This window comes from Uranotaenia lowii, chromosome 2, assembly GCF_029784155.1.
Source record: "Uranotaenia lowii strain MFRU-FL chromosome 2, ASM2978415v1, whole genome shotgun sequence".
NCBI classification, from domain to species: Eukaryota; Metazoa; Arthropoda; class Insecta; order Diptera; family Culicidae; genus Uranotaenia; species Uranotaenia lowii.
The window spans coordinates 250,694,088-250,717,343 of NC_073692.1; the positions used below are offsets into that span (position 1 = coordinate 250,694,088).

At 34.3% G+C, this 23,256-nt stretch overlaps 2 protein-coding genes across 3 annotated transcripts; both read right to left on the reverse strand.

Annotated features, from left to right (window-relative positions):
* Positions 1 to 1,625: 1,625 nt before the first annotated feature.
* Positions 1,626 to 7,514, reverse strand: LOC129744344 (cytokine receptor). Its single transcript, XM_055736818.1, has 10 exons — positions 7,276 to 7,514; positions 7,091 to 7,182; positions 6,087 to 6,161; positions 5,861 to 6,015; positions 4,822 to 5,735; positions 3,968 to 4,722; positions 2,692 to 3,863; positions 2,470 to 2,631; positions 2,092 to 2,197; positions 1,626 to 1,732 (listed from the first exon to the last, which is right to left on the reverse strand). Exons 3-10 carry the CDS (start codon positions 6,154 to 6,156, stop codon positions 1,683 to 1,685), a joined length of 3,384 nt encoding a protein of 1,127 aa, XP_055592793.1. The 5' UTR covers positions 6,157 to 6,161; positions 7,091 to 7,182; positions 7,276 to 7,514; the 3' UTR covers positions 1,626 to 1,682.
* A 708-nt stretch (positions 7,515 to 8,222) lies between these two features.
* On the reverse strand, positions 8,223 to 12,656 carry LOC129747030 (uncharacterized). 2 transcript variants are annotated; one of them, XM_055741043.1, is made up of 4 exons: positions 11,801 to 12,281; positions 11,629 to 11,704; positions 11,322 to 11,390; positions 8,223 to 8,526 (listed from the first exon to the last, which is right to left on the reverse strand). In XM_055741043.1, the coding sequence occupies exons 2-4, from the start codon at positions 11,690 to 11,692 to the stop codon at positions 8,447 to 8,449; spliced, it is 213 nt and encodes a 70-aa protein (XP_055597018.1). In that variant the 5' UTR covers positions 11,693 to 11,704; positions 11,801 to 12,281; the 3' UTR covers positions 8,223 to 8,446. The 2 variants fall into 2 exon arrangements, with proteins under 2 accessions (XP_055597018.1, XP_055597017.1); XM_055741042.1 differs by lacking the exon at positions 11,801 to 12,281 and adding an exon at positions 12,456 to 12,656 and having other exon boundaries at positions 8,225 to 8,526.
* Positions 12,657 to 23,256: the final 10,600 nt, after the last annotated feature.

The following is a 23,256-nucleotide window of genomic DNA, read 5'->3' on the forward strand; positions in this document are numbered from 1 at the left end:
TCTGAATCTGAAATCTGAATCTGAAATCTGAATCTGAAATCTGAATCTGAAATCTGAATCTGAAATCTGAATCTGAAATCTGAATCTGAAATCTGAATCTGAAATCTGAATCTGAAATCTGAATCTGAAATCTGAATCTGAAATCTGAATCTGAAATCTGAATCTGAAATCTGAATCTGAAATCTGAATCTGAAATCTGAATCTGAAATCTGAATCTGAAATCTGAATCTGAAATCTGAATCTGAAATCTGAATCTGAAATCTGAATCTGAAATCTGAATCTGAAATCTGAATCTGAAATCTGAATCTGAAATCTGAATCTGAAATCTGAATCTGAAATCTGAATCTGAAATCTGAATCTGAAATCTGAATCTGAAATCTGAATCTGAATCTGAAATCTGATTCTGAAATCTGAATCTGAAATCTGAATCTGAAATCTGAATCTGAAATCTGAATCTGAAATCTGAATCTGAAATCTGAATCTGAAATCTGAATCTGAAATCTGAATCTGAAATCTGAATCTGAAATCTGAATCTGAAATCTGAATCTGAAATCTGAATCTGAAATCTGAATCTGAAATCTGAATCTGAAATCTGAATCTGAATCTGAAATCTGAATCTGAAATCTGAATCTGAAATCTGAATCTGAAATCTGAATCTGAAATCTGAATCTGAAATCTGAATCTGAAATCTGAATCTGAAATCTGAATCTGAAATCTGAATCTGAAATCTGAATCTGAAATCTGAATCTGAAATCTGAATCTGAAATCTGAATCTGAAATCTGAATCTGAAATCTGAATCTGAAATCTGAATCTGAAATCTGAATCTGAAATCTGAATCTGAAATCTGAATCTGAAATCTGAATCTGAAATCTGAATCTGAAATCTGAATCTGAAATCTGAATCTGAATCTGAAATCTGATTCTGAAATCTGAATCTGAAATCTGAATCTGAAATCTGAATCTGAAATCTGAATCTGAAATCTGAATCTGAAATCTGAATCTGAAATCTGAATCTGAAATCTGAATCTGAAATCTGAATCTGAAATCTGAATCTGAAATCTGAATCTGAATCTGAAATCTGAATCTGAAATCTGAATCTGAAATCTGAATCTGAAATCTGAATCTGAAATCTGAATCTGAAATCTGAATCTGAAATCTGAATCTGAAATCTGAATCTGAAATCTGAATCTGAAATCTGAATCTGAAATCTGAATCTGAAATCTGAATCTGAAATCTGAATCTGAAATCTGAATCTGAAATCTGAATCTGAAATCTGAATCTGAAATCTGAATCTGAAATCTGAATCTGAAATCTGAATCTGAAATCTGAATCTGAAATCTGAATCTGAAATCTGAATCTGAAATCTGAATCTGAAATCGGAGATCTGAATATGAAATCCAAATTTACAATCAAAGTTTAGAACTACAAACCTGAATTGCAAGTATGAACCTGAAATCTGGATTTAAAATTTTATTTGAACCTTAAATTTGAAGAAAACAGAATTCCTTAAAAATCTGTGATTTTTTTTTCATCTGTGGATGAATTTTAAACTGTTATGTAGAATATTCTCGAGTTCAGCATAGCAAGGCTTTGGATATGTTTGTCAAGAGCACACACAAACCAGGTGACACAAAAATGTACGTATATATTTAAAATTTAAAATGCCTTGGACGAAATTTGTTTTATTGAAGCTTATGACCATAATCAGAAAGTTGTTTGTGTGTCACATAACCTGTAAACGAGAAACATATGTTGAGAGTTTTCGGAATGGTTTTTAACCATAAGCCATTTTCGGGTTGCTGGACTGGGTGTGCAGTGCAGAAACTCCTGAAATAGGGGCTTTCGTTGTTCATTAAAAAGTAGCAATGCGGCTCTCAAAAGCTTTAGAAATCAAACTCAAATTTTTAAGATCGTTCTTGAAAATATGAAATATTCAAAATTTAAATAAAATTATCATTGCAGCTTTTAAGCCAAAGAATCAAAATAATTGCTACATTACTACAAATGCAACTTTTTAATGCTACGGTATGACTTTTAAGGTCGTCATAATCAGTAGAACGCAATTATACGGTTTTGGGGGTTCAAACATACCTGAAATTCCATCAGTAGCTGTAGAAACTATTATGGGCATTTTAGAAACAGTATTGTTTTGTACACTCATCAAAGTACTAGGTTGAGCGTAATTCGAATAGATTGGCTGAAATGAAAGAAAAGAAGAATAGAATTGGTTTTATTAGGTATATCTAATAGTATTAGAAATTGTCAATCAAATCCTTAAATAACTCATCTTACAATTCCGTGTTTATGTTACTTGGAGTATTTTTAGCACTAATTTACGAAGTGCCTTGTATTCTAGATTTTTTATCATTCATTTATTAGTAACCCCACAAACCTTTTTATACGCTCGCACAAAATACTTAATAAGTGAACGTCTCAATATAACTATTTATAATTAAAAAAAAAGCTTACCTTCTTAAGCGGTGCCTCGACGTAGCCATTCGTGCATGGTTTTGTTGCAGGCGATAAAACATATCCCGTATTACTGAAGTTACGATGGTTACTCTGAACTTTCTCTGGTTTCAAAGGTGGAGTTGAAATATACATGTCGTTTTCCGATTCTCGATCGAATTGCTGGGAAAATAATAACAAATTAACCAAAAAAATATTTTCAATTTTACTTTAGCGTTTTACCTGTTTGTCATATCCAAGAGAGAGAAAATCTTCCTCATTTGCTCCTCCGCCTTCGGAATCCATATTCTCTTCAGTGTAATCGAGGCTTGTAGTATCATCCAGAGTTGGTACATGATTCGAAATATGTCGACCATTATTGGAGAAAGGCAAAAGAGAATCCTCTTGTTGTACTTTTTCGAGTAATCCGTTGAAATTGTCATGGCCATTTGCAATACTATCTTCTCTTGAAATATCAGACTTATCTAAACTAACGATATCATTCAGTGCATCAGGTAACACGACTTTTATGTTTTTGATTTCTTTCATTGTTTTCAAACTTTTGTACGTACAAATCAACAAACTGGCAATGCCAACACAGACAACGATGGTCAGGAATATAATAGCTTTTGGATTGTCGGGTCCATAGTTACACCAATGGGCCAATGGGCTAGACCACTTTCCGTACAAAACTGTAGCAAAAGGATCAATTTTTTTCCAGTCAATGAATCTATCTTGGTTAGGTGTTTCACATTCAATTGAATTAGTAAATGAGCGGTGTGTCCTAGGCGTTGATTGATTCATGTAGTAAGATTTTTTTTCACGACAATCAAGTTTATTCCACAGGCTATAGTTTTGAGCATGTGGGCTCAATATTATGTTCACAGCTCGCACTGAAAATTCGTATTTGTCTGTTCGATTATTATCAGCCGCCAGCTGGCAAATGGTTTGCTTCAAATAACATCTTGTTCCGAGAACCTTGTTGATAGTAACTGTTTCTTCGTTTTGGGCTATCATTTTTGTTTTCAATTCATAATACTCTATGCAGCCAGCTTTTCTTTCAGGTTGTTGCCATACGATAGCAAGTTTTGTGCCATTCTGATCCATTGATTCTGGCTGCTGCATTTGACCAGGCGTGCCAATCTCAGTGATAACATCGATAGTGTTGGACTTATTAGAGTAGCTTATAGTGTATGCTAATACTAATATTTTATAACTGGTATAAGGTTCAAGATTCCAAAGTGTGTATGTCATATCATTTGTATAGTTTTCAGTATACACTTTTGTGTGCAGGTGGTTATACCAGATTTCATAGTTCATTTTTCCACCATTGATTTGCAATGGTGGCTTCCATTGTAAAATAATGGAATCATTTCTTATTTCTTTACAAACTAAATCTCTTGGTGGGGAAGGTGCTGCAAAAAGAAAATTAAAAATGTTATTGTAAATTTTATCGATGCAGTTTTAAATGGTGTTATCATTATTCTGTAACTCTTCCAACGAATTTTCAATTACTTACCAGCTTCTAGGGTGGTGTTAAAAAGAGGGTCACTTCGTGGGCCGATTCTGAAAGCTGAGTACATCGCTATTTGTATTTTGTAAGTAACATATGGCGTCAATTTGCTTATACGATAAGAAGTTGTTCCGACAGTAATGTTCAAAGACTCTTCTGGAATTTTACAGCTTTGATCCCTTGGTGAATTTATAGGACAGTACAATATAATGAATCCTTCAACGATGGCACTGTCACCGCATTCGAGTTTCCATTCTAAATCGATATACGTAGATTGCATGGCTGGAATCCATATGCTTTTCAATTTTCCTATGTCATTTTTCTGCGTTGCAGTGCATGAAGCCCATACCATTCCAGAAGAAAGTTTTCCAGAATTTGCGGATACAGCAAAATTCAATGTAGAGCTTACATTGTTCAGTTCGTAGCTCGTTTGATTACCTTTAACGTAATCAAAGTTAATTGATCCATTACAATCATTCGGCGAATTACTGCTAGAGTTACACCAAATCACAGTGTATGAAGTTATTTTCGACTCGTAGGAATTTACTGGCTTCCAAGATAACAAGTATCGACCTGAATCAGATAGCAGTTTACTAATTTCTGGTTTGGGTATGCGATGTTGTTTGCTTGGAATGAAAAGTTCGCTTGCTTTAAGTGATTCGCCTTCGCTATTAACACTCCGTATGAGGAACGTGTAGTTTCCATCTGTCAAATTACGAAACTGAATCATGGTACTTCCGTTGCGACCCTCCGTCAAATTACTAAAAAATAAAGTGAGAAGCGATGAAAAAACAGAAAATATTTCTTTTTTCAAATCGAAACACTTGTTACAAAACACATTATTAAACACCTTAGCTTACCTTATAACATGGCCGTTTCGTTTAATTTCAACAATTTTATACTGGAATCCAGTAGCCGAATTATGTTTGCTCTTGGGTATATCTTTCCAGTACACAAAAATATCGTTATACACATTTATTTCAAAGCCACCTAATGCTACTTCTGGTGGATTATCTGGGCGTCTGGGGAGAGTGTTGAATAAACAACTTGAATAGTTGGACCACATTTCTTCAGTATCTTCTGCTGTCGCTGTTCTCATACGGATTCGAACGTCATATCTGGTATCCGCATACGGTAAATTGTGCATTGGTAGAGAATAATTTATGACAGATCTGGACAGTTTATCAACATTTACGTTTTTCCATACTTTATTATCAAATCCAGACAATATTTTAACTTGAAAAACAAAATTTCGTTTGAAAGTCTGCAATTTGTATGATATGGTCCAGTGTAAAACAGCATCAGTAGAAGTCAAATTGCTCACGGTGCATTCGGAAGGAGCCTCGGGTATAACATTGTCAAAATTATTTATAACAAATTGCTCGCGATTTGTACCGAAAATATTTTTCGATTCCAGCAGAAAATAGTAGATTTCGTGAGATTGTCGATAACCTAAATCCATATCAACTGAGCACTTCCACGTATTGTTAAACTGTCCTTCAAGGTCGCATTCAAAGCTCACCGGCGACGTATCAAATCGGAACGTTAAGCTATAATTTGTCGGTATAGGATTGTGAACTTGTTGAAACGAGCAATTCATTTTCTGCCAGTTTTCAGATCGACATTTAAAATTTGTAACATTATATGGTTTATAGCCCACATTGACACTTCTCATACCAACACCTTTAGTGTGATTCAATTTACACATATATGCAATGCCTGTGCTGACTGGAGCATTGTGTACATTTAATTGGATAGTAGATTCGTTTATAATCTGTAAAAGAAAAAAAGTTTTTTATGGCGTTTAAATAGCTGTGGGGAGCTGACACTGGAAAGGAAATGTGGGTAAAGGGAAAAAACCGTGGTTAAATTAAATTAATATTCATTTAGTAAACTTACTCTAACTTGCTCTGTTGGAACAGGAACATCCTTTATATAGAACATTAAATCCTTACTACTATATTTAGCCGTTTCTGGGTCAGAGCGATTAAGAGTACAGCTAAGACTGTACGATTGATTTACCAATTTGTATATAGCACCTTCGGGTGAGATCCCTATCGAGGAGTAAAAATTGCTCTTAGGTAAAACGAAACCTATGGAGGAACCTTAGTATTTCATTACTTACATCCTAAACCGTGGGCAGAACATATGCATAAAAAATAAACAATAGACTTCCACATTGAATATTGTACCATTTTTCCTGGAATGAATTATGAAAAATATGTAATTAGGCTGACATATGTCATATATTGTAAGCACAAAGTCACTCCTAAATGCTCATTGTAATTGTAATTGTGATTTTTATTTACGGGAACCTTCAAGTTACAAAATAACTTAGTGACTAGGTCAAGGAAGACACTTTAATGGAATGGATGTGTAACTAATGATTTAAAAATAAAATAAAATTATCTCCTGTCTAGTGCCCTCTTGAATGAGGCCATGGTGGTCGTCGCCTTAGTCGAGAGTGGGATGTGGTTCCAATAAGATGCACCATAGATTAGTGTACTTCTCTTCATGGTTGTACTGTGACGAGGAATGATGAAGCACTTAGAGCGATCTTGCCTTAGAGCTCATTTACACTTCACGTAAAAATGAACATGAAAAATATTATTTCGCCAATAACTGAACAACGCGACGGAACTGGGTTTTGTAACATAGTGGAATTGATGGGGAATAGTTGAAATAAGAAATTCCAGCCGGAATCGATCCTTTAAACCTGAAAGAACTGTTTTTATTCCGATTCCCCCGTCATGATGAAATTTCGCGAAAAAAAACAGTTTTAGAAAGTTTAAAGGAACAAATCCGGGTGGATTTTATCTTTCAATCATTTCCCATTGATTACACCATGTTAAAAATGCTAGTTGTATCACGTTTTTAAGTTATTAATAAAATAAAAAGTATTTACGTTCATTTTCACTTGAACTGTAAATAAGGGTTAAAAGAATATTTCTGAACCCGTAGAATATTTCGCCTGGTTATTCATTTCAATGCCAGATTTTTTAAATGTTAAAATAAACTTATACAACTTCTTGCATTGATTCGAACAGCTGATTTCCCTAACGAGAATCAATCACTGAACAGGACTAACGTCGTCACTAAGCGCATACACCCACACCAACAAACACTCACCTGTAGTTCGGAATTCCAAGAATTAAGCGTCAAAGTTCGAAATCATCTTTTATCCAACTTTTCACGAAAGAATTCAATAGATTAATGTAGTCCTGGGGAAAAAAAGTACTTACAATATGTCTTCAACGCAGAAACTAGCAAGAATTGCAAAAAATAAATTTTCAATTTCTTGGAAGCCGCCTCACCTTCTCAGCCTTTGTATGGTTTTAAAAAAATAAGTACATTCCGAGTCAAAACTTTGATGAAAAACAAAACTTAGGACTAGTGTTGGACATTTTAAGATAATTAAACACTTGTTACAAAGCACTAGATTAAAATACTTCTTAAAAGGCTATTTTATCGTATTTTAACTGGTTTCAATCCGTTTCTGTGAATCAATGCAGTTTAATAACACAGCCAAAAAAAATTAATGTTATCCAGAACATGCACTCTCATTTTTTTTTAGGACCATTAACTTTTTTTTAAACCATGCTTTTAGTAACGGAGGGAAACGTCAGTTATCGACGTTGCACGCAAGTGATGGGATCAAATTGCATACAACCTTGAATGGCATATGAAGATGAAGATTAGTCCGTGCCATTTTTAAATATGGCTTTGAAAATAATGATAATGAATAAGTAACTATTTAAAAAACGATCAATATTCATTGGGTCATCTGTTTTATTGTTTTTTTTTCATTAAAAGTAATGGTTTAGAGTTTCAGTTTTCTGTAACTATACAGTTCTGTACAAACTAGATCGGTAGCGATTGTTCCATCGAACCAATTACTGTTAAAAATAAAGGTTGTGTTGTCATTACGATTCGGTTCCATTTTGACTCGAAATCGATCAGTATTTCTTGACAAGGCTTGCGTCGTCCAAAAAAGTGTTTCATTTCATCAATTTCGGACCGAAACCGGTCCGATTTCGGGCCGATCCTCCTGATGAACTGATCAAAATTGAAACGATTTTCATCCTTTGTTCCAATTTGGGAAGTATTACGAACAGTGTTACAAGAATGTATAATTTTTAATTCATTCAAAGTACGCTATCTTCATAGTAATGTTTTTTTTTTACTGAATGAATTTTGTGTGATAAGAAAAATCTATAAATCATGGGAAATTAAATGATGAAGCTGTTAACCAACACGAAGGTTGAATAATGCACCTTTGATTGAAACACCCATTTTATGGTTTATTTATTTATCAATCAATAAAATATACCCATCTTTAAACCTTAACAATAGTGCCTTTGTTCTGACAGTAAGGTGCTTAAAATTGTTTTAAAAGATAAAATAATAAATATATATACATAGGTTCAATGAAGAAGATTGTTGCTGGTTTTGTTGGTCCATACGCTCAGTATTGCTTTTGAAGACTTAGGCGTGTATATAATGGTTACGTCGCTTTTGACACTTCTCGTAGGCCAGATACAAAAGAGCCAATGTGATTAATATACCTGAAAAACGTAGAAAAAAAGATCAATTTTCGTAGTTTTTATGCTTTTTGAAATGTTTATGATTTTTGTATATTTTATAATTTTTTCAATTAATATTCGTTTTGTAATTTGGCAATTTTTATTATTTGTGTAGTTTCAAACCTTTTTTCATTTTTTCCAATTTTGTCTCTTCAGTAATTTTTGTCTTTTGTTTTTTTTTTTCAATTTTAACATTACTGTCATTTTTGGCATTAATGTAATTTTTGTCATTCATGTCATTTATGTCATTCATGTCATTTTTGTCATTTCAGTAATTTTGTATTTTGGTCACAACTATAATTTAATTTTTTTTTTGTATTTTTTACAATTTATTAATTTTTGTAAATTGTGCAATTTTTAAAATTTACGTAATTTTTATAATTTTACAAATAAAATTGGGAAATTTTAAATTTTTGTAATTATCGAAATATTTGTTACTTGTCTGAGTTTTCGTCAGTTTTATAATCTTTACAATTTTTGTAAATTTTTCCATTTTCTGTCAGTTTTGCGATTTTTGTCATTTTTGCTATTTTTGTCATTTTTGACACTTCTTTTATATTGGATGCCCTTGGAGCCAAAGGAATATAAGTGCATAAAAGCTTATTTCGAGAATACACAGAATTTTCGGATTTTTAAATTAATGTTATATTTGAAATTTTGGTAATATTTTAAATTTTTGTATTTTTTTTTTTTGCAAATTTTGTCATAATTATTATCTAGATAATTTTTAAAACTTTTGAATTTTCAAACTTTGCATTTGTGTCATGTTTGTCATTTTTATCTTTTTGTCATTTTTGTCATTTTTGTCATTTTTGTCATTTTTGTCATTTTTGTCATTTTTGTCATTTTTGTCATTTTTTGTCATTTTTTGTCATTTTTGTCATTTTTTGTCATTTTTGTCATTTTTGTCATTTTTGTCATTTTTGTCATTTTTGTCATTTTTGTCATTTTTGTCATTTTTGTCATTTTTGTCATTTTTGTCATTTTTGTCATTTTTGTCATTTTTGTCATTTTTGTCATTTTTGTCATTTTTGTCGTTTTTGTCATTTTTGTTCTTTTTTGTCATTTTTGTCATTTTTGTCATTTTTGTCATTTTTGTCATTTTTGTCATTTTTGTCATTTTTGACATTTTTGTCATTTTTGTCATTTTTGTCATTTTTGTCATTTTTGTCATTTTTGTCATTTTTGTCATTTTTGTCATTTTTGTCATTTTTGTCATTTTTGTCATTTTTGTCATTTTTGTCATTTTTGTCATTTTTGTCATTTTTGTCATTTTTGTCATTTTTGTCATTTTTGTCATTTTTGTCATTTTTGTCATTTTTGTCATTTTTGTCATTTTTGTCATTTTTGTCATTTTTGTCATTTTTGTCATTTTTGTCATTTTTGTCATTTTTGTCATTTTTGTCATTTTTGTCATTTTTGTTCTTTTTTGTCATTTTTGTCATTTTTGTCATTTTTGTCATTTTTGTCATTTTTGTCATTTTTGTCATTTTTGTCATTTTTGTCATTTTTGTCATTTTTGTCATTTTTGTCATTTTTGTCATTTTTGTCATTTTTGTCATTTTTGTCATTTTTGTCATTTTTGTCATTTTTGTCATTTTTGTCATTTTTGTCATTTTTGTCATTTTTGTCATTTTTGTCATTTTTGTCATTTTTGTCATTTTTGTCATTTTTGTCATTTTTGTCATTTTTGTCATTTTTGTCATTTTTGTCATTTTTGTCATTTTTGTCATTTTTGTCATTTTTGTCATTTTTGTTCTTTTTTGTCATTTTTGTCATTTTTGTCATTTTTGTCATTTTTGTCATTTTTGTCATTTTTGTCATTTTTGTCATTTTTGTCATTTTTGTCATTTTTGACATTTTTGTCATTTTTTTCATTTTTGTTTTTTATCATGTTTGTTATTCTTGTCATTTTTGTCTTTTTATCATTTTTGTCATTTTGTAATTTTTGTCATTTTTGTCATTTTTGTCATTTTTGTCATTTTTGTCATTTTTGTCATTTTTGTCATTTTTGTCATTTTTGTCATTTTTGTCATTTTTGTCATTTTTGTCATTTTTGTCATTTTTGTCATTTTTGTCATTTTTGTCATTTTTGTCATTTTTGTATTTTTAATTGACGTTGTTATTATAAATATCTGTTTTTTTAGATTTATTTTTGAATTTATAAATCTTAAAAGGATCCTTGATTGCGCTTATTATTTGGATTGAATTTTTTATGTCATGATTATATGAGTAGCAGAAAAAATCAACCTATCCCTTATTTATATCACCACTCTGTCATAGTTATATAATGTTTGATGTCAAGCTTCAAAATAATTTTAACAAGAATCATGTTTATCCTGTTGATGAACATAAAAAATAACAAAATTTGAAAACTACAAAGCAATATTTTTCTTTGTTTGGAAACTTATTTTATTTTTCCTTTTTAATTTTTGAAGTTGACTAAACAAAATGTGAATCTATATACTCAAAAAATATGTTTAAGGAATATATAAATTGTCCACGTCCATGTCCGTGGACGAGCGTGGACATTTTAAAACTTCTTCTCCTCCCCCTAAGTTGTCCACATGGTATGTTGTAAGTAATAGTTTGTTAATTTAGCTATTTTAGTTCTTTAAAAAAATTGATAAAAAATAAACTTGAATGGAAACTAGAAAATATTAATTAGCCTGATCAAAATTGTTTTAAATAAGACCGTTAAAAAAAAAACAGTGCAGTGAAAATGTGCCAAATATTTGAATTCACATAACATTTAAACCTACTGGACTGGTATTTACCTATTGTTATAGCCATTCCAATGCTTATCCATATTATTTCCTCATTAATTCCACCATGGTAGGATCGACCTGAAAAATGAATCAATGATTATCTTTTGTTGTTTTTATATGCTAGCTGCAATGCATGCACAATGCACAATCTTAATCATAGCTAAATCGCTCAGTTGAAACATAAAAGTAAATGTTATGGTTTTTTTTCCTCAAAATGTTGAGCTTGTCTTATCAGGTCGGGCTTTAACCGAATTGTACTAGGTGCCAAGACAAAGATGGTGCGTAGGATTACGTGATAGTTTTGCATCAAACTTACCACCGCCGCGAAAGTTTGACGAATATCCGATATTTCCTGTTCCTGCAACTCGTCCTACCGCCATTATCGACAAAATCTGCAAAGAGTCACATGCATGCGTCAGTAAATAGAGACAATTTAAAGAGCTTAGTTTCAGAGTTTAAAACTTTGTTGCAACGAATTATATACTTACACGTTATACACTGTATTTCGTGTTCAAATTCTCAACGCGCGTTTAGCTTGAGTTTTTTTTGCTTAAATAATTTACCATTTGAAGCAATTCCCTAAATTTTGAACTTTACATTTTTTTAAAGTTTTGATTTTGATATCTTGCCTATTTTTAATTCTTATTTTGGAATTTAATTGCAAAATCGGAAGTTTGATTTTTTTTAAATAATCATATAAAGCACTTCAAATTGTGTATAAGAATGAGCTACTCAGCGTGTGAAAAACTTATAGAAACGAGCCAGTTGTGGGAGGAGAAGTTCGAATATAAGATTTAATAATTTTTTCTACGTATGAAATCATCTGAAATCGCTTCATATGGGGCGAGCTAAGCAAAAAAAACTCAACCTAATAAACATTAAAAGGTTGAATAGCAATACAGTGTAAAACGATTTTATGATATTTACGTATCATATTTGCAAAGTTATGAACTTCGAAACATGCCAATTATCTGACCACCACTGTAAACATATTCAATTTTATCATTAGTAAAAAATGTTCCCCGTTGTTCTGAGTTCGCAGTTTCATTTTTGTCAAAGCAAAAAAAAATTAAGTAAATTAAAATATATTTGATAGAAATCATGACCACTTTTTGAACTAAAATGAGAAAAGTTAAAATTCACCTGCTTTACCAATTGGAACTAAACCTTAATTCCCTTATCATATGGTGATTTACATCCCGGATTTGCAGAAATGCTTCTGGACAATTGATCTCGCAGAATACTAAAATCGAAACTGAGCTTGAAATCGATTTTTCGCTTTTAACACAGAATCACCACACCTTTACGAGGGAAATAGGACAAGACAGAGTGTGATCCCCTTGGCAAAGATGTAAACATTGGATGCTGCCAAAAACGCAGCAAAGTTCGCATTGCGCAAGTATGCATTTTGAAAGTTTACTTGATGTTTATTCCCTAAAATCAATAACGGCAAATAATATTCTACAGATTATGTTCGAGTTAGCGCCCCATTATGAGAAAACTTTCTTTATGCTAGATATGTTATTTTAGCTTTGTTTAGCAATTGTTACTGTTTGTGACAGTTTCAGGTGACTAATATTCTTTAAATTTGTATGAAGTGGGTATACCTTCAAAACTAAAAATTCCCTGAGATTCAGAAAATTTTCGTTTTTAACATGCATTACGAATTAAATTTATTACTATAAGTTTTAAGGGGGGGGGGGGGATTAAGAAATATGTTTCTTCGATAGAGATCAGGGGTGAGCAACCTTTTCAATCAACGAATCATTTTTTGTTTTAATTCTGTTTTAATTCTTTTTTGAGCTAACCGTATTGCGAAAACAATTAGAACTGCTCGTTTGCATTAGATGTTTCCGCTTACTAATACGTGGTGGTACGTACACAGCAAAAATTGAATTGGTGGTAACCAGGAAAATTTGGCAGGTCCCTGCCCCGTTGGTTTTCCAGCCAATTTAATTACTGAAAACGATCAGCAAACTCAATTGCTGAAAAAAACAGCAACAGATTTTCTAGAAACCTAAAAATGTTCTGTTCATATTGATATCTTTTCATAAATATTGCTTTTTATAAATAATTTCCTAAAGTATTTTTTTCCCATGCTTGGTATGAATTATTGAATATAGAACAAAATTTAAGTTGCACACAAAATTAACCATATTGCATGCTCTTACTAAATCTTTCAGCGACTATCCGGCCGGAATACAAAAATTGATTTAGTCTGTAAAATAAGATAGGTCACATTCATGCTAAACAATCTACTTACCGAATGATAAAGATGTACCTAACTCTATTTGTATCTATCACTTCATAGTGCCCGTGCCGAACAAAACTTTGGTATGTGATGGGAATGCTTTAAAGTAAATTCTACCCGCTCATTTTCACCATCTTTCATTTCAACTAACTTTCTATCCGTCAATAACAAGTTTCATAATCTAAAGATGTTCGTACTAAAAAAAAATCACTTTTCCGCCGATTCAATTAAGTAACAAAAAGAAATATGAAATCTTAATATTGACCTGAAATCTGAATCTGAAATCTGAATCCGAAATCTGAATCGGAAATCTGAATCTGAAATCTGAATCTGAAATCTGAAATCTGAATCTGAAATCTGAATCTGAAATCTGAATCTGGAATCTGAATCTGAAATCTGAATCTGAAATCTGAATCTGAAATCTGAATCTGAAATCTGAATCTGAAATCTGAATCTGAAATCTGAATCTGAAATCTGAATCTGAAATCTGAATCTGAAATCTGAATCTGAAATCTGAATCTGAAATCTGAATCTGAAATCTGAATCTGAATCTGAAATCTGAATCTGAAATCTGAATCTGAAATCTTAATCTGAAATCTGAATCTGAAATCTGAATCTGAAATCTGAATCTGAAATCTGAATCTGAAATCTGAATCTGAAATCTGAATCTGAAATCTGAATCTGAAATCTGAATCTGAAATCTGAATCTGAAATCTGAATCTGAAATCTGAATCTGAAATCTGAATCTGAAATCTGAATCTGAAATCTGAATCTGAAATCTGAATCTGAAATCTGAATCTGAAATCTGAATCTGAAATCTGAATCTGAAATCTGAATCTGAAATCTGAATCTGAAATCTGAATCTGAAATCTGAATCTGAAATCTGAATCTAAAATCTGAATCTGAAATCTGAATCTGAAATCTGAATCTGAAATCTTTTTTTTTTTTTTTGTACGTTTTATTTAACGAGGGATTAACCAAGAGTTTTCACCCTCACCAATTTAAAAAAATAATATCGTACATGTCAGATTTCACTAATTCCACACATTTTTACAAACTTCAACACTTTCTCTTCACTTTTTTTGTCGTTTTGTAACACTGCTTCCATAGTACAACTTTCCGTGATCATTTCCGCTCTCTGTGTGTTGAATTTCATGCAATCCAAAAGGATGTGTTTAACTGTGATGACTTCGTTGCAGGCATCACAAATTGGTGGTTCTTCTTTTTTTAGTAGATAGTCGTGCGTCATCTTTGTGTGGCCTATCCGTAATCTTGTAAGGATGCGTTGATTTTTTTTGTTTGTCACGTCGTTCCATTTTCCGGTAGTTGGTTTTATTTCCCGTAATTTGTTCGTCACGTTGATTCTCCATGCTTGTCTGTGCTGTTCCCAAATTTTCGATTTAATCCATTTCAGGGCATCACTTTTGGGCGTTCCTATTGACAGTAGATCATTTTCTCTCCCTAGATTGGCGAGGCTATCTGCTTCTTCGTTGCCGCTTATACCCACGTGGCTCGGTACCCATACAAAAGTAATTTTATCCAGGTTTACATTTTTTTAAATTTTTTGGATGATTGGGTGTTTAGTGCCAGATTCTAATGAGCTCAGAACACTTGCGGAATCTGTGAATAAAACAGTATGAGACGTGACTTTTTCTATCGCCATGTATATTGCTAATGCTTCGGCCGAGAAAATGGAAAAAGTTTCTGGTAGTTGTCTTGAGACATTTTCGGCAGTTGGATTGAAAATACCAAACCCCACTTTGCCATTTGATAAAGAGCCATCTGTGTAACATTCTTCCATGTTGAGATACTTGTGATTTTTTATTGCGTTAAATATAGCAGCTGCTTGGTTGCGGTTTCCTCCTGCTTTGAATTGTCGTTTGAACGACCAGTCTATTCTGGGCAGTTTTTCATACCAATTTCTTGTAGTTTCTGAAGAAAGCTTCAGTATGTGGGGTAGTCGATGGTTTGTTATTTCTTCCAGAATTCTATTTGCCCTATTTAGAAGGTAATTTTCAGTTTCATACTTCCTTTCTGCTATCCATGTTGCCTTTTGTGACCAATTTAAAGCTGCTAAGGATCTGTATGGGAGCACTCCGTTTTCAACATACAAGGATTTTACCGGTGATGTACAAAAAGCTCCGGAAACAGTTCTGAGGAGGTTGTTATAGACCGTTTCTAGTTCCATTATCTCCTGAGGTTCAAAAATTTCCCAGCCATAGAATAGTCTCGAAATAACCGTGGCAAATCCAATTTTTAATAGCGTTTCACGGCTCCCCAAGCTGGTTAGAACATTTAGGAACCGAGTTCTGCGAGTGCATTCTTTTTTTAAGTTTTTGATGTGGGTGTTTGCATTTCCTGCTTGGTTGATTTCTACTCCTAGAATTTTTGCTGTTCTAGCACGCATGATTTCAACACCATCGGCTGTTAATTTCGTCTGTTGGTAAAAACGATGTTTTTTTGTTCTTGTTCCTGAACACATGTGCAACAATGTGCTTTTTCTTGCGTTAATTGTAAAACCAGTTTTGTTCGCCCACTGTAGAATGCAGTCAATTCCGTATTGCAGTTTTTTACGACACACAGCTATGAATTTGCTTCCCACTACTAGCAAGATATCATCTGCGTAAATAAGTACTGTGATATTTCTGGGGATAGATTCAAATATCCCATTCATCACTACACAGAAAAAAATTTGGACTATTACGTGTCATTGAAAATGGTTACCTTTAAAATAATTCAACCTGTAATTCAGAAATCACATAATTTTCAATTGATTGATTGAAAAGTAAATGTTAAATCATTTGATATTACAGCAAATGTCCTCTAACAAAAAGGAGCAGGACATGTACTGTAGTTTTACAGGTCGAAGCATTATTTTTAAGTGAGAGCATTATTTACAGGCTGGTTTCGTGCATATGAATGTAGTGTGTCTTCGCTGTTGCTGCCAGTCACGTCAAGAAAAAAAAACACCGCAGGCCGTTAAAATGTCAGAGAACTCCTTAAATTTGGCCAGAAAAAACCGTTAAAAGACAATAAAAGTACTGAAAACTTAGCGCACCAAGGCCGAAAACATCGCTAACGATGAAAGTAAGTTTTAAAATGGTTTTGTTTAGCGATAATTTTAATATTTTCTACCCCCCGTACAGCTCGCAGTAGATGCGAAAAACGAACTTCACCATCCGGCCGGACAAACACCGGAACAGTTCCAGCGCCAAACGAGGTGAAAACTGGGCAGAAACGACCATGCATCATCAACAGCAGCGGTAGAAGATTTTACTTTGGCGAAAAAACAACATCATCACCCGTCCAGATCCTCAATCACGATTGCGACCACACCACAAGTCACAACATTCCGGAGGCCCGAGTGAGAACCAACACCATAGCAGCCAATTTTGGGTCGCAGAAAACGCACCGAACCACCTGCGTCGGCGCCCTTTATTGGTAAAGTAAAAAAAGCCATTAAATCGAAAATTGTTCATTGATGTATTGAGGTTATTGTAATCAATCTTCCGAAAATCAATCAAAACAAACACTCAGGATGCGTTTCCTGTTGGAAACATTCTGATTGTATAATGGGATAGCGCCTCTCGCAACTGCTTCGCCTGGCTGGTATGCAATCTCGATCAGCGCTCCTATCAGCTATGCAAACCGAGTCGCATCATTCAAAATAATCGGTTTAGCAAACATCGCATATCGGAGATGAGTGAGATACAAACTGATCCATTCTGAATGTAGCTCACTCAGTATCTGCCTGAATTATATGAAATTCAGAATTATTTTTTGCAGGAAGAGAAAAATCAAACAGTTGTGCGGAACACCATAAATTCTCAGTAGTTTTAACGTGACGGACGACAGTTTAATAAGAGAACTTGTAAAAATTGAAAAACACGGCGAAAGTGAACATTTTTCCCTTACAAACACAACTACAATCTGATTTTGATCATACTGATGTTAAAAAACGTTATAACAACAAATAAATTTATTAATTTGCTATATATCAAATCAAACAAAATACGCTAATGATCGGCTTCATGTATCACTCACTCACTGCCTGATCCATTCACTCCTGATCGAAACCAACAAGATTCGCCATATGCATTGCGCATTGGTGAGATTCCAATTTGATGATGGTGCTGCACTGTTTTGACAGCAAGCATCGTGCGAGGTGATCTGTATTTTAGCGATGAATTGAACGATCGATGATCGGGTAGGTCCAGTAGCAATCAATAACGAAACCCGACCGCTGTACGTTCAGGTGCGAAGTGCTATCAGAAACATTCATTGAAAATGAGTGATATTCGGAACACTGATTGTAATAAATAAATAGTGTACGAATACAATTTGGTTTGTTCATTAATGAAATTTAATTCTATTATAATAAATCAAAATAATTAAATTACGTGCAGATTTCATAACTGGTCGCTTAAAATTACAGGTCGCTTGCAATTACAGATCGCTTGCAATTACAGGTCGCTTGATATTACAGGCCTGTAATTTTAAACTATCCTGTGAATTGCCATGTCCTCGACCTGTGAAATTACGGTAAATGTCCTGCTCCTTTTTGTTACAGGACATTTGCTGTAATTTTACAGAAAATAATTTTTGCTGTGTACACACAACGAAAAAAATCTGTAAAATCACATCACATGTGATGTAAATAAAAAGAAGCATCATATATGACGGAATTTTCAGTGCTTGTTGGAAATTACACGCCAGTAAAATTCTGCAACATGTAAAATGAAAAATGATGTAAAATTTTGCAACGTGTAAAATAAAAAAGATGTAAATTATAAAACCACTGAATCTCAAAAGAAAAACATTCCAATTGGAATTTGTTTTGTTTTATTTATTGTTATTATGATTAAATAATGGAATTTTCTCAGCTGTTAATGAAAATAAAATCTTTTTATTATAAATATAATTTATTTTATCAAGCGGCAAAATTTTTTCATCTCACAATTTTATTTAATTAGGAGCCACATTCACACAATTATTTTCTTCCCCTAAGTACCGGATCCAAATTTGGGTATCATGCAGCAACTTCCAGAACCGCATCCCTGCTGCTCAAAGATCTCCGGGAACCATCAAAACCGAAAAGCTTACTCACGCGCGAGGAAAAGGCTTAGACAAAATACTTTGGTGCACGACTTGACCTAACAGTTTGTTTACATTTTTCTGTATGGTCCTTTTCCTATTCCTGCCTCTCGAAGATCTCCAGGAACCAGCAAGATTGATTAACTTAATCGCGGAAAACCTTCTTCAATAAAATATTGTTGGGCACGACTTGACGCAACACTTTGTTGACATTTGTGTCTGCCTGTTTTCGACAGTTTGTATTTTTACATGACATCATCGCGTTCAGTGTATCGTAATATTAATTAAATTCAAATTCAATGTCCTATAAAATTCCATGTCGTGTAATTTTAAGAAATTTCTAATTCAGTGCTGTTAAGAATTTTGTGTGACCCGAAAATGTTGTAATATTACATCACATATGATGTAACGAAAAAAAAGCATCACATATAATGGAATTTTCAGTGCAAGTTGAATATTACACGTCTATAAACTTCAACAGACCTGTAAAATATGAAAGACATGTAAAATATTTGAGACGTGTAATATTGAATTCGAATTGAAAATTCCGTCATATGTGATGCTTCTTTTTATTTACATCATATGTGATGTAGATTTACATCAAATAATCGTGTTCCGTGTCAAGTTATGTTCGTGTCATTAGAATTCAGTGCTGTTAAGGATTCAACTTTTTTTATTCTGTAAATTTACATTAATAAATCGCGTTCCACGTCATGTAATAATAAAGGTTTTCTATTTCAGTGCTGTTTAGGATTCAGATTTTTTTTCTGTGTAGAATGAACAGGGTGGGTGATAGTACTGAACCTTGTGGGACACCTGTATTTTGGGGCCGAGTAGACGAAAGTGCGCCTGCTATCGCAACATAAAACGTACGGTTTTTCAAAAAAATCCATTACTACTTGATAAATTCTGTTCCCCACTCGGGCTTTTTCTAATGCCCTCAGAATTCCGGGGCGCCATGTCCGGTCGAAGGCTTTAGCGAGATCTAGTGAGACTATTTCAGAGTGCAGTTTTTCGTGCCGATGTTCAGTGATGATATCTTTAAATTTACTCAGGTAGCTAGTAGTGCCCATTCCACTTCGGAATGCATGTTGATTTGGATGGAGGAGGTTTTCAGTTTCGAGGTGCTGTTGCAATCTTCTGTTTATCAGCCTTTCATATATTTTCCCTAAACAGGAGGTGAGTGCAATCGGTCGAAGGTTGTCGGCTGCTTCCGGTGCTCCTCCCTGTTTTGGTATTGGAATAACTTTGCTTGTTTTCCATTCTTGAGGATATTTTCCGTTTTTCCATAATCGTTGTACATTTCGAGAATAATCGTTTTGCCTTCCGGGGGCATGTTTTTTATGAGGCAGTACGGAATATCGTCCGGACCTAAGGACTTACCAGAACATTTTCTTAAAACTATATTTAGTTCGTTGGTAGAAAAGTTTCGATCAATGCGTTCATTGGCAGATATGAAAGGAGGTGGTGAGTAATGATTATCTAGAGGAGGACAATCTATGGAGAACGTTTTTTGAAAGCTATCGGCAATATGGTTGGCGATAACAGTGGGATCATCTGTATAAGTTCCGTCTATTGTCATCCTTCTTGTTCTTGTGGATTTGCGGCCAGTAATTTTCCCAAAATTCTGCCACATTTTTGTAACAGGGGTGTTAAAGTTAAAGGAGCTGGCGAACTCTTCCCAAGCTTTTTCTTTTCTTTCTCTAATAAGAAGTCTCGTTTCAGCTCTTATTTTACGAAATTCTTCGTTTCGGATCGACCACAGTTTATCGTTTTTTTGCGTTTTCCTTAAAGTTTTCCATTTCGCTTTCCTATCTCGTATTTTGGAACCAAACCAACCAAGGAGCATATTTAGATGAGGTGTTTCCTGTGGTACGTGGAATAGAACGTTTGGCTGTCTCGAAAATTGCTGTTGTAATGTTGTTTATATTAGGTCGGGAAATGGTGAGAAGTTCGTCGCTTATCTCAGTTTGGTACTTTTCCCAATTGGCCTCCATCAGTTTCCATGTTTTGACAACAGGTACAACAGGGCATGGTGCATCAAGTTCTACTAGGATTGGAATATGATCACTGTTGCATGGTTCCGAGAGAGTTGACCATTTAAATCGGTTTATAATGGAAGATGAGACAAATGTAATGTCAATGGCCGTGTCCTGTTGGTTTTGAATTGGACTAAACCTGGTTTTCGATCCGTCGTTTAATGCCACCATTTCGTTTTGTGCGGCCCACATAGCAACGGTTTCGCCCATTGTGTTAGTAGCATCGTCCCATGTAAAATGACGAGCGTTAAAGTCGCCACCCACGAGAAAAGGAGGTGTGATTTTTTGAAATAGCGTTTCCAGTGCATTCGCTGTACTTGTGTGGTAGCCACTTTTAAAGTGGTTATAGATACACACAAGAGTGATTTTAATGGGAGAAAAGAGTTTGACCACAACTGCGGGGACCTGAGAATCTATTTCAACCATTTCATGTGGCACTGCTTTTAGAATTCCCATTACAGCGTGTCCTTTTCTGGCATTTGGGGAAAAGGTTGATTTGTATATATTGTAGTTTCTTTTTATCAGCGTGTTATATGAATCTGTTAGAGTTTCTTGCAACATTAAGCAGAGGGGTAACTTACCCCAGATCATCTGTGTCAGCTCCGCCTCGTTCGGCCAGAATCCTCTCATGTTCAAGGATGAATGGTTGACCTCGATACCTGGTAGGCCGAGATGTGGCTTTGTAGGTTTGCGGGTAGTGTTGTTCTTGTTGCAGCTGTTTGGTTTCTGGATACGGGCCCTCTGCTAGTTCCTTCTCCGGGGTCCCATTGTGGTGTGGATAAACTGTTTGTTAGGCTTAGTTTGGTTTGAGATGATCTGGGAGTTCGAATATTGTTTGGGGCGCGATTACAATGGGGCGACGTTGCACCCATCTGGGCTGTGAAAGGGGGTTCACCATCGACAGGTATGAGGATTGCGTCCTGGATGGCTACCATCCCCTTCCACATATTACCCAGTGACTGATACTCACGCCACTTGAGCCTCAGATGGGGTGGTGATTCCTCCTGGCTGAGAATGTTGATCGTTGATTCGATTGAGGGTTTTAGATGTTTGGGTGTGTTTCTTTGTGATTTTCTATTTCCGAAAAAACTGTGGGGAAGTTTCGATTTCTTCTTGTTGTTCGGGTGTGTTCTGATCCATACTTTCTTCTGAACTGTATTCTTCATCTTCTTCTTCTTTATTGTGTTTGATATTCTTGTTATTTTTCTTCTCAGCGAGGGGTGATTGTGCTCCTCTTTTTCCGTTGTTTTCGGGAGTGGGATTTATGGCGGGTGATTGCTGTTGTGTTTTACTGGTTTGTCTGGTTATCATTGAAGTGGTTGTCTTCTTCGGAATATTTTTTGGCACTTGGAAGCCAAGTTTTGGATTTTTTGGTTCTTGTTTCTGTTGTTTCTGGGTTTTTTGTAGTTGTTTTTGTAGTTCAGCGTGGAATTGTGTTTGTTCTGGTTGTTTTTGGCTTGATGTTGGGGTTGTCATTCCAGATTGATTTATCGGTGTGCTGGGCTGGCTTCTTTCCTTTACTGGAGTTATTGTGGGTGAGATGTTGTTGGTTCTTAAGAAATTTTTCACCCTTTCTTTGTAGTTCAGAAATTCTTCCTCGATTTTGGAATAGTTTTCTCGTTCTTTTAGAAGAATTTCTATTTTCTCTGTGAGATTTTGAACGTTTGCCGATAAAGTGTCTATCAATTTATCCTTTCGAGCACTGTCCGCATCGGTGACCGATGCATAAGTAGGTTTAGCATTGAGCGAGCCAACCTTTCTCCGGGCTTCCGCCCAGGAAATGGACTCATCCGTTTTACAACGAATGGCCGCTTCCTCATGGCGGTACAGAGGGCATTTCCTCCCCGTCGCGGAGTGCTCGTTCTCCCCTTCTGGACAATGGGGGCATCGGAAATTTTCCTCGCATTTATTTTCCATGTTAGAATGATTTTGTGAACAACGAGTGCAACGAGTTTTTTGATTGCAGCGTTTTTTTGTATGTCTGTATTCAAGGCAATTCCGGCAAATCATCGGGCTTTCATAGTACGTTCTAACCGATACTTTCATCCAACCAAAGAAAACTTCTTTGGGAAGACGGGTACTGCCAAAAGTGAGAACCATAAGTGGAGTGTTTATTGGTTTCTTCTCTACAAATTTAGTAATTTTCCTTACAGCAGTCACCCCTTGGCCTTTAAGTTGCTCGAGTATTTCCGCTTCTGAGACATCCATCGTTTCAGGTTGATAAACCATTCCCAGCGTTTTATTCAAAGTGGGATGGTCGATGATTTCAATTTCCGTGTTCAGATCCAGTTGCTTCAACTTCTTCAGTTCCTCGGCTAGCTGAATGTTGTATGTACTGAGGGAATAGCTCAGTCCTTTGCTTTCTATTGACATTTCCACTTCCTTGCGTAGCGATTTACCTAGTTTGCTTTCAATTAATGAGGCAAACCAGAAAGGGTTGTTTGGTAGCGGTTCTGCATTTTCTCCAGGGCGTTTCACTTTTAGATAGATTTTGCGGCCGTCAAACGTTGACGAACGCATAAATGGGGGGATGGGGGATGAATCCACATTTTCTGTGGGA